General features: G+C 35.4%; 1 protein-coding gene across 3 annotated transcripts; it reads left to right on the top strand.

The window, feature by feature from the left end:
• The first annotated feature begins 1,856 nt into the window (after nucleotides 1-1,856).
• On the top strand, nucleotides 1,857-9,699 carry LOC110601097 (pterin-4-alpha-carbinolamine dehydratase 2, mitochondrial). 3 transcript variants are annotated; one of them, XM_021738109.2, is made up of 7 exons: nucleotides 1,857-1,951; nucleotides 2,032-2,078; nucleotides 2,639-2,733; nucleotides 8,321-8,406; nucleotides 8,476-8,599; nucleotides 8,707-8,775; nucleotides 9,374-9,699. In XM_021738109.2, the coding sequence occupies exons 1-7, from the start codon at nucleotides 1,904-1,906 to the stop codon at nucleotides 9,460-9,462; spliced, it is 558 nt and encodes a 185-aa protein (XP_021593801.1). In that variant the 5' UTR covers nucleotides 1,857-1,903; the 3' UTR covers nucleotides 9,463-9,699. The 3 variants fall into 3 exon arrangements, with proteins under 3 accessions (XP_021593801.1, XP_021593800.1, XP_021593802.1); XM_021738108.2 differs by having other exon boundaries at nucleotides 9,329-9,699; XM_021738110.2 differs by lacking the exons at nucleotides 2,032-2,078; nucleotides 2,639-2,733.
• Nucleotides 9,700-10,125: the final 426 nt, after the last annotated feature.

Genomic DNA, 10,125 nt, shown 5'->3' with positions numbered 1-10,125 from the left:
ATATAAAATTAATTACGAGAGATAAAAATTTATTAATTTTGTTAACTTTTAAATTAATTATATTAATATTAATTTTGTTAATTATCATTTTTTATGGGCTTTTATAAATATTTAGATTCTCTTATATATTAAAATAATTAACTAATTTAATATTATAATTCAATTATTTATATTATTTTATATTTTTTGATGTGGAATTCTAAACAATATAATTATTTTTAATTATATTAAATTATTAATTATATATATATAATCGATAATTATTTTAATGATACATTAAGTAGAGTTTAGTTTAATTTTGATTTAGTTTTGTGTTATTATTATTATTATTTTTTTAAAGTCAAGAAAATAAATATTATTATCTTGAACTATAATGCTCAAACAGACACTCAGACATATCAATCCAGAGTTTAAAACGATCAAAACAAATAAACTACCTTATTAACAGATGAGCAGCCTTATTCGCACTACGTATAATCCAGTATAACGAAATATTTGGACAAAGAAGCAGAATATCTTTACAATCCGAAACAACGACGCCAAACTCAGAAAAATCATTCGAATTTGAGCGAAAGGCGAAGAATAAAACCTGACTATCAATGAAAATACTTACAGTCTGTAGGAAAGCATCACGAGCATACATTAAACATTGACGCAAGGCCAATGCCTCAGCAATAGCAGGAAAACCACGACCCTCAATATAACCAGAAATTGCAATTGAAAAAACTCTTTCAGCATCTTTGAACAAAGCACTAAATCCAAACAAATCCGAAGTTGAGAAAGTGGCACAATCCACATAAGCTAGCCAATCCAATGCACTAAAAGCCGAACCTGCATTAATAGAGAGAAAACTTGGACCTGGTGCGCGTTGCTTATCAAGACCACAACGAGATAATCTGTATAAAAAGTATTAGCAGCACTATGGATAGCCTGAGGTGTCAACACCTTATATTCATTGTTATTTTTTTATATTTTATTCATTATGTTAGATAGGTGAAAAAGGGAGGTAAAAAAAATAACGGATAGCTTTTTCCTTTCTTTTTTTTTTTTTTGGCTTAGATAATGAAGGAAATTAAAAGGTAGAGTAAAAATAGATATTATTTTTTTAGATATATATTTTTTTATATTTTGGAGAGAAAATAAAAATATAAAAAATTACAATAAAATATAAAGATAAAAAATAAAATAATTTTCCTCTTCTAAAATAAAGTAGGAGATGAAAAAAGAAAACATTTATTTTAATTTTTTCCCTCTCCCACAATTTATCCATAGATGGTGTTGATGGAGTGGAAACTTTTACTCTTTTCTCTTTCTACAATTATTTACTAAAAAATTACTGATTCGTATATATATAATTTTTTTATAAATTCTCAAAAAATAAATTTTATAAATACAGAAGAAAAAGTAATAATTTATTTGTTAAGTTGCCTTTTTCAAGGGAGCTTTCCGATTTGTAGGCTCCAAAAAAATTATTATTTACTTTTCATCTTATAAACAATTTTTTAATTAATTTTTTAATTTTAAAAATATATTAAAACATTTTAATATATTTTAAAAAATATTAATTATTTAATATTAATTTAAATATTATTTAAAAATTTCTAATATTTCAATACACAAAATTAATTAATAAATTTTGTAAATATTAATTAATAAATTTTTTAAATTATAAAAATTAAATAATAAAATATTTAATATTAAAATTAATAAAAAATTAATTAATATATTTTTTAAAACATAAAACGTTTAAATATTTTTTTTTAAAATTAAAATTAAATTAATATTTTTTTTTATATTATAGAAACTAAATATTAAATTTACAAAAGGAATATAAATAACAAAACAAAACTAACCGCTAAAATAGGTCAGATGACTTCCCGATTAATCGCTGACTCGGTTACTGATGACTCGGTTGTTGCTGCCGCCTCTGCTCTCTCTCTCCAGGCCTCAGGTAGCCTCCTTCGCCTGCTCCTCATTATCTCTCTCGCGCTCTCTGTGTACTGTGATAGCTTTCTCTTGATGTTATTTTAGGTGCCATCAGCATCTCTATTCAAAAGCCTATTAAGAGGCCATGGATGGTACTTCCTTCATAACCTCATCCTCGATTATTGGCTTTAATCCATTGTCTTCCTATTTACTTTTATCTTATTTAGGGACGGTCCAATTGCTATTGCCGGCTCTCTTGTTTCTATTTCGCTATCTTGCGTGTTCATGCTCCTTTGAAAACAAAAAATTAATTCAGAGGAAAGGAGGGTAAAATAGATTATGGATGCTTGTTATTAGCTTATTCAATACTAAGTTTGAGTGCTTAACTGACAGTGTTGCTCAAGTGCTGAACAACGAATATGTTATGGATCATTTTCCATACAGATATAATCTAATGAACCCACTTGCAAATTCAGCCATAACTATTTATACCTATTTTGGGTATTTGTGCGTGATAATGTTTAATCTTTGTGATTTGGCACGTATACCTTGGTTTGAGTTGCAACTTTACTGGCTCATTATGAAGTTTTTCATATTTCTTGATTTGCTTTTCTTTGTTTAAGTATTTACTAAAATAAAATATTAGTTTATACATTCATTCCTTTTTTCAAAGAATTTTATAGTGTGAAGATGAACATTTGCTTACATACAGCTCCAGTCAAGTAAAAGAGATACTTTGGGATCGTGTGGGAGTGTCATCAAATAGGAACTCTTTTTATGGATTTAGAACTTCTTGTACTGGTGGAGGTGCGTGATGACCTTTTATTTATTCATTATAAGAGTTAAATGTGATCCTGTCACCTTTGTGCAGATTGTTTTTTGTGCTCTTCTGATTAGATGTTGGTACAATGTTAAAATTTATTAGTAAGAGAATTCATTTAGGACAGGGCTAAGTAGTGCAATCTTGGATTGGAGATGTAGGAAGCCCTTCCCATTCCCCCACCAAATCCATTGCTCCTCATATATGTATGATAAAGGACTATTTAGAATCCGTCAGGAGTTTTAACCAATATCGTTTGGTTAAGACGAAATAAGAGAAAAGATAGGTTAGAAGACTAAAAGTCTTATTGAAATTGCTCAAAGATTGAAAAGTGAGCTTCTAATAGGCAAGGGAGACTATTTATAATAGAAAACAAAACCTTAATATGCAAAATTACGAAAATACCCAAAATATCCAAAAAAATAATTAAAAAGCAAAATTGACCCCTTAAACGATCTCTATCAGACGTTGGCAGCAAAAGTTAGGCCCAATCCAAGTCTGCCATAAAGTCCAAGGCTAGTTGCCCCATATCATTCCCTTCCACTTGTAAAGAACTCGACCTCGAGTTGTCATCAGCAGGGTAGTACTGAAATAGATCCGCCACGTTAAATGTCTTAGAAATTTTCATCTCATGTGGGAGGTCAAGAACATAGGCATTGTTATTAATCTTCTGAATGATTTGGAATGGACCAATCTTCTTGGCGTCAAGCTTTTTCTGTCCTCCACCACGCTCCTTGCGTAAATACACCATAACTTGGTCACCGACATTGAAAGACTTGAAACGCCTATGTTTATCAGCTGTAGCTTTATATTTGTCATTGGCTTCTATAAGGCATTGTTGTACCTGTTTGAAAACATCCACGTGCTGCTTTGCCAAGTTGCTTGCTGCAATACTGTTGTGAGAACCTGTGGGAAGTGCAATAAGATTAACTGTATGCACTGGGACTTTCCTGTACACAACAACAAACGGTGACATCTTTGTGGAGCTGTGGACAGCACTGTTGTAAGCAAATTCTGATTGGGCAAGAGCAAGATCCCAAGCAGTTTTCTTGTTACTGCAGATGCAGCGCAGAAGATTGCCAAGCGTGCGGTTCACCACTTCAGTTTGTCCATCAGTTTGAGGATGGACAACACTGCTGTATCGAAATTCAGTTCCAAAACGTTTCCATAAAGTCACTCAGAAATGAGTTAGAAACTTCACATCTCTGTCAGAAGTAATGGTCGTAGGGACGCCATGTAAGCGAACAACCTCCTGGAAAAACAGTTTTGCCACATGAGAAGCATCATTAGTTTTCTTACAAGGAATGAAATGCGCCATTTTAGAGAACCTGTCAACAACAACAAAAATGGAATCAGATTCACGTCGAGTACGTGGAAAACCAAGAACAAAATCCATAGACAAGTCCTCCCAAGGATGTGTTGGAATAGGTAGTGGAGTGTATAAGCCTGTATTCTGCGAATGTCCCTTCTGCGTTTGACAAATTGGACACTTCTGGACCATCCGACCTGTATCCCTTTTTAATTGTAGCCAGCAAAAACGCTCCTTCAACCTAGTAATAGTCTTGTCACGCCCCAAATGACCACCCAAACCTCCTCCGTGGATCTCCCGAATCAGCTTTTCCCGCAAAGAAGATCAAGGAATGCATAATTTGTTCTCCTTAAAAAGAAAGCCATCATGTATCAAGAGCCCATCAGTAGGCTGGTGAGTCCGGACTCTAGCCCATATATCAGCAAAGTCATCATCTGTAGCATACAAATCCTTCAGGAATTCAAAACCTACAACCTCCTGATTAACTGTAATCAACAAAGCAGCTCTCCTACTCAAAGCGTCTACCACCTTATTACTATGGCCAACCTTATGTTTTATGACATAAGGCTCCAAAATAAACTGCCCATCGAGCATGCATCTTATTCACATATTTTTGAGTTTTAAAGTGGATCAAAGATTGATGATTTGTGTGAATAATAAACTCTCGCCCTATCAGATACTGCTCCCAAGTTTTAAAAGTCCGGAATACTGCATATAGCTCCTGCTCATAAGTAGACCACTTATTCCTAGTTTCATTCAGTTTCTCACTAAAGAAGGCAATAGGCCTTTTAGACTGTGACAACACTCCGCCAATCCCAACTCCACAAGCATCACATTCAACCTCAAACAGTTTATCAAAATCGGGTAGAGCAAGAATAGGGGCAGAAGTAAGCTTATCTTTAAGCTCTTCAAAGCTCTTGTTGGCAGCTTCAGTCCATGTAAATTTCTGCACTCTCTTTCTTCAAGCAATCTGTGATAGGGGTAACGATGCTGCTGAAATTTCTGATAAACCGTCGATAGAAAGTGGCAAGGCAATGAAAGCTGCGAACTTCAGAAATAGTTTTGGGGATGGGCCAATTCCGTATTGCTTCTACCTTTTTCTCATCAATATGTATCCCTTCTGCACTAACAACGAACCCCAGGAATAGAACGCGCTCCGTCATATAAATGCACTTTTTAACATTAACAACCAGCTCATTTTTTTGCAAGGCTGTCATGACTTGACGGAGATGTTGTAAATGTTCTTCTTCGTTGCGACTAAAAATCAAGATGTCATCAAAATAAACAACTACAAATTTGCGTAAGAAAGGATGCAAAACCTGGTTCATGAGTTGCATAAAAGTGCTAGGTGCATTCGTCAAACCAAAAGACATAACCAACCACTCATGCAAGCCTTCCTTAGTCTTGAAGGCAGTCTTCCATTCATCTCCCTCCTTGATCCAAACTTGGTGATAGCCAATTTTAAGGTCAATTTTAGAAAAGACTTTAGATCCGGATAGCTGATCCGACATGTCATCCAGTCGTGGAATAAGAAATCGATACTGGACTATAATTTTGTTGATGGCCCTGCTATCCACGCACATTCTCCAAGTTCCATATTTCTTTGGAACTAATAGGGCGGGTACTCCGCAGGGGCTAATACTCTCTCGAATATGCCCCTTCTTTAGTAATTCTTCAACCTGTTCTTGGAGGATTTCACTCTCCTTTGGACTTATCTTGTAATGAGGCAGATTCGGTAATTTTGATCCAGGAATGAGATCAATCTGATGTTGGATATCCCGCAGAGGTGGAAGCTTGGATGATTCCTCCACTATCTCAGGAAACTCCTTCAACAGCTCTTCGACGGGTGGTGGTAAAGATGGTGCATCCTCCATTGCACTCTTTGCTCTCACCAATAAAGCCAGTGTGCCTCCAGATTTCTCAACTGCGCCTGATAGCTTCTGCACTCCCGTAAAAACAGCAACAACATTCTTCCCTTCCACTTTAGAATGTTTCGCAGAACTGGAAGGCAAGATAGTAATCTTCTTTTGATTCCACGTGAACATGTATGAATTCTCCTTCCCCTTATGCAAAGCATCAACATCGAACTGCCAAGGGCGACCTAGCAAAATTCAACAGCAATCCATACCACAACATCACAATTAACAAGTTCAGTATAAGATTTACCGATCGAGATAGGCACGCTGTAGATTCTGTTGATCTCAATTGTCGGACCTTCCTTAATCCATCTGACTTTGTATGGCGAAAGATGCGGCTGTGTAGGCAACTGCTATTTCTCCACCAATTGCTTAGCTATCAGATTCTCACAACTGTAGCTATCTATAATTAGCCTGCAAATTGCCTCTCCTACTCGACACTTTGCCTGAAAAATTTTCCTCCTCTGCGTCTCATCCTCCTGTTTTGTTGAGCATAATATTTTCTTCACCACATAGGTACCTTTCCATCTTCAGAACCTGCAATAGACCCGTCATCGTCATCCACTTTCTTGTCAGCATAAAAGTTTTGAAGGTTTACCTTGATTTTGTAACCTTCCTGATAATTCTGTTGGGAATTTGCAGGCACAGAATGATTGGTGACCACAGGATTGGCGACTGGCTGGGGGTGTGTAGCGGCGGCGGGTTGGTGGATTCCTTGCTGCAAGGTCAGTTGTCCGATCATCTCCCTCAGTTCTGCCAAAGATGCCTTAATCGCAGCAAGTCGCGCCTCTTGGTTATCTGCCATGATCGAACTTAGCTCTGATACCAATATGATAAAGGACTATTTAGACTCCGTCAGGAGTTTTAACCAATATCGTTTAGTTAAGACGAAATAAGAGAAAAAATAGGCTAGAAGACTAAAAGTTTTATTGAAATTCCTCAAAGATTGAAAAGTGAGCTTCTAATAGCTAAGGGAGGCTATTTATAATAAAAAACAAAGCCCTAATATGTAAAATTACAAAAATATCCAAAATATCCAAAAAAATAATTAAAAAGCAAAATTGACCTCCAAAACGATCTCTATTGGACGTCGGCAGCAAAAGTTAGGCCCGATCCAAGTCTGCCGTAAAGTCCAAGGCTAGTTGCCCCATATCAATGTAATTGTAGTTTCACGTGCCCATAAAAGCATGCTACTTGTGCCAAGCTTGATTGTTAAACTTATGCCATTGCTGCTGGTGGTGATGTGGATGTTAAATTTTCTGTTATGAAATAAATCTAATGAGACTCTGAGAAACTGCTAATGAGCATATGATTAGTCTAGCAACACATGATTGCTATTTAGTTTGGCAGTGCCATGCATATTCATAATGTGTTAACTGTGATTCTTCATTTAAGAGCAACTTATGTGATGGAATCTTAGAACTTTTATCATTACATTGCTTGGTGCTAGAAGTTTACTCGGGCAGTTAGTCTCATGATGCAATCTTAGTTTTGTAGCCTACTATGGCTGTTGTTTCAATTTTTTCCCATTTTCTGGCTTTTATATGGCTTTTTGGGTAATGGTAGAGATGGAGTCGTACCTGTAATCAAGCCAAGTGTCATGATGCTCAAGTTATATTTGTTTAGATATAGTTCAAGCTTGAGCCTAACTTGAAGTTAACCAACTAAGAAAGAAAAATTAATTTGAACAACAATTTGTATTTAATAATATAAAATAATTGTTTTCGTCTCCAATTCATGTTTATTTTATAATTGTTTATAAAAAAAAATTGAATAACATAGTTTTAATAATATTTTTATAAAATTGATTTGTTAGAAATGTATTTTGATCTTCGCACAAACTTTCAGACCAAGCTTCAGGGTTTATTTTTCAGCCCTAGGAAGGGAAGGATGCCTTTTCTCTGCTCACCCCAGCTCCACCCGTTTTTTGCCATGTCATTAGGGTTGGATGATTAGCTCTTCCATTGTAATAATATAATAAACACCTCAGTTAGATGAAGAATCTTGCTGTTGAATCAAGCTCGTAACACTTGCTCATCATCTAAAGCCAAGTATTAATTCTCTCTTACATCCCACACAACTTTTTGATGGGCTATAATACCATTTAGGCGTGTAAAGCAAAGCAATAATAGTGCAAATACTTATGTAGGAAAATGAGCAAAAACTGCAAGAGTTGAAGGAAGGAAAGTAAGAAAACCTTTGATTACTAATCTGTTGTTTGATTATCAGAGTTTCTGTCCATCGTTGGTTGTTGATGTCAAATCAGATAGTAACTAGTTTTATCATACAACAAATTGCATGTGTGCTGGGTCAATCTTGTTATCTGATGCAGTTCTGTTATTACGTTAGATTTGGCTGCTAAGAAGTGTGTACCATGCAACGCAAAGGATATGCGGCCTATGAAAGAAGAAAGTGCAACTGAAATGATGGCAAAGGTTTGTGTTCTAATTTATGTGTTGTGTTTGCCTATATAACATATCGTTCTTAGCTGGTAAATTTTTCAGGTTGCTGGGTGGAATTTGGTGAATGAAGATGGTACACTGAAGCTGAATCGATCATGGAAAGTGAAGAGTTTCACCAAAGGGTTGGAGTTATTCCAGATAATAGGGAATGTTGCTGAAGCAGAAGGTATTTGTCCCTTGTTTATGGTTCACTCTAGTCTTTGGGCATTGTTACCTACACTGCATCTTTTTACAAGAAATGTTTGGTCTGTTTCATTATTTTGGTCAATACAGGTCATCATCCAGATCTTCATCTTGTTGGTTGGAACAATGTAAAAATTGAGATATGGACTCATGCAGTTGGTAAGAACTTCTTACTACTCACATGACTCGTTTAGGAGGTCAATTTAAGACATAGTCCAACCTCCTTTCCCTCTCACTTCCTAAGCTCTTTCCCTACCTAAGCCAAGTCCTAAGAACATTTTCCTCTTGTTTTACTTTATTCTAGCTGTCCCCTTTTTCATTTTCCATGAAATAGATCATGAACATCAACTGTGAATATTGTGTTGCCATGCATGTAGTTTCCATTTTGAAAGAACTTATTGTGGGCGTTATACTTTCATTTATCTAGGAAGAGTTCTTTAAGCCCCAATGTCACTGGTGGACCTTCATCTGTTAATCCTATTCCATTTCCCTGTCTGCCAACATTTTTCTTCCGACCTTGTTGGGGTTGCTTCATGTTTGAAAGAGTACACTTCTCACATGACCCCTACAATTAAGTTTTTTAAACTCATAACCTTATATTTTCGATCAATTCATCCATTTCTTATGTGCAAAGATGTTATTTTATTTCTCTTTTTGCGTAGTTCCTTTTTTAATAACTTCTCTTTGTATGCACGTATTCTCTTTCCTATAGTTTGCTGCATAGTCAGAATTCTCAGCTTCCTCTCTGGATGTACAGGTGGACTAACAGAAAATGACTTCATACTAGCTGCCAAAATCAATGGGCTCAACCTACACGACCTACTGAGAAAAAAGTCTACTACTTGAGAGAGAGGCTGATATGGATTTTGCAAGATATTTTGATGTTAAAATTGCCTTTTGATGTTAGGATCTTTTGATGGATTTTGGTAGGAGCTCTTTACTCCCTAGTGGATTGATTCGATTCAGTGTGAAAATAGGATAGTCTTAATCTAGTGAGCTGAGCAAAACAATTGCCTTCCGTCTGCCGATTAAAGGATTATATAAAACTTATGTTAATAGATGTGCATGAGTGCACTTTTTTTCTATTGTTTTTATCTTAATATCTTTTATCCATTTCAGTCTCAAGTAACAAGCTTGATATAAGTTGTTTTCAACTTAAGCTGATTCTCAAGTATTGCAAGTCACGGCACAAGGTACTGGTAACTCTTTAAGAATTTGCTTGAACAATTTTATTATTCCATACGTGTATTATGGTAAAAGCCTGAGACTGGCCTCTAGTGCGTGAGGTGCCAATCTAACGGCTTTTGTACTCATACATTTAATCCTGTAAGTAGTAAATTTGAAATGGTCTTAGATTATACTTCCCGATTCCTAATTTCCCTTCTAATTTTGACCAAAAAAAAAATTAACAGCTTTCAAATGGTATCTTTATCTTCTCACCTTAAGATTATACCAATTTGTACAAAGTCCAATTTCTGGTCCTTGGTTTCGTTCTCGTGCTGTGATGGC

This window comes from Manihot esculenta, chromosome 15 (genome assembly GCF_001659605.2).
Source record: "Manihot esculenta cultivar AM560-2 chromosome 15, M.esculenta_v8, whole genome shotgun sequence".
Lineage (NCBI taxonomy): Eukaryota > Viridiplantae > Streptophyta > Magnoliopsida > Malpighiales > Euphorbiaceae > Manihot > Manihot esculenta.
The sequence above is the reverse complement of the archived record's forward strand: the minus strand, read 5'-3'. Positions and strand labels throughout refer to the sequence as shown.

What these genes read in the sequence shown, in the direction of transcription:
- LOC110601097 (XM_021738108.2), top strand. Translation starts at nt 1,904, where the DNA reads ATGACTCGGTTGTTGCTGCCGCCTCTGCTCTCTCTCTCCAGGCCTCAG. An exon ending in TCTCTCTCTCCAGGCCTCAG is followed by an intron (nt 1,952 to 2,031) that starts GTAGCCTCCTTC and finishes ATGTTATTTTAG; the next exon opens with GTGCCATCAGCATCTCTATT. An exon ending in AACTTCTTGTACTGGTGGAG is followed by an intron (nt 2,734 to 8,320) that starts GTGCGTGATGAC and finishes TTATTACGTTAG; the next exon opens with ATTTGGCTGCTAAGAAGTGT.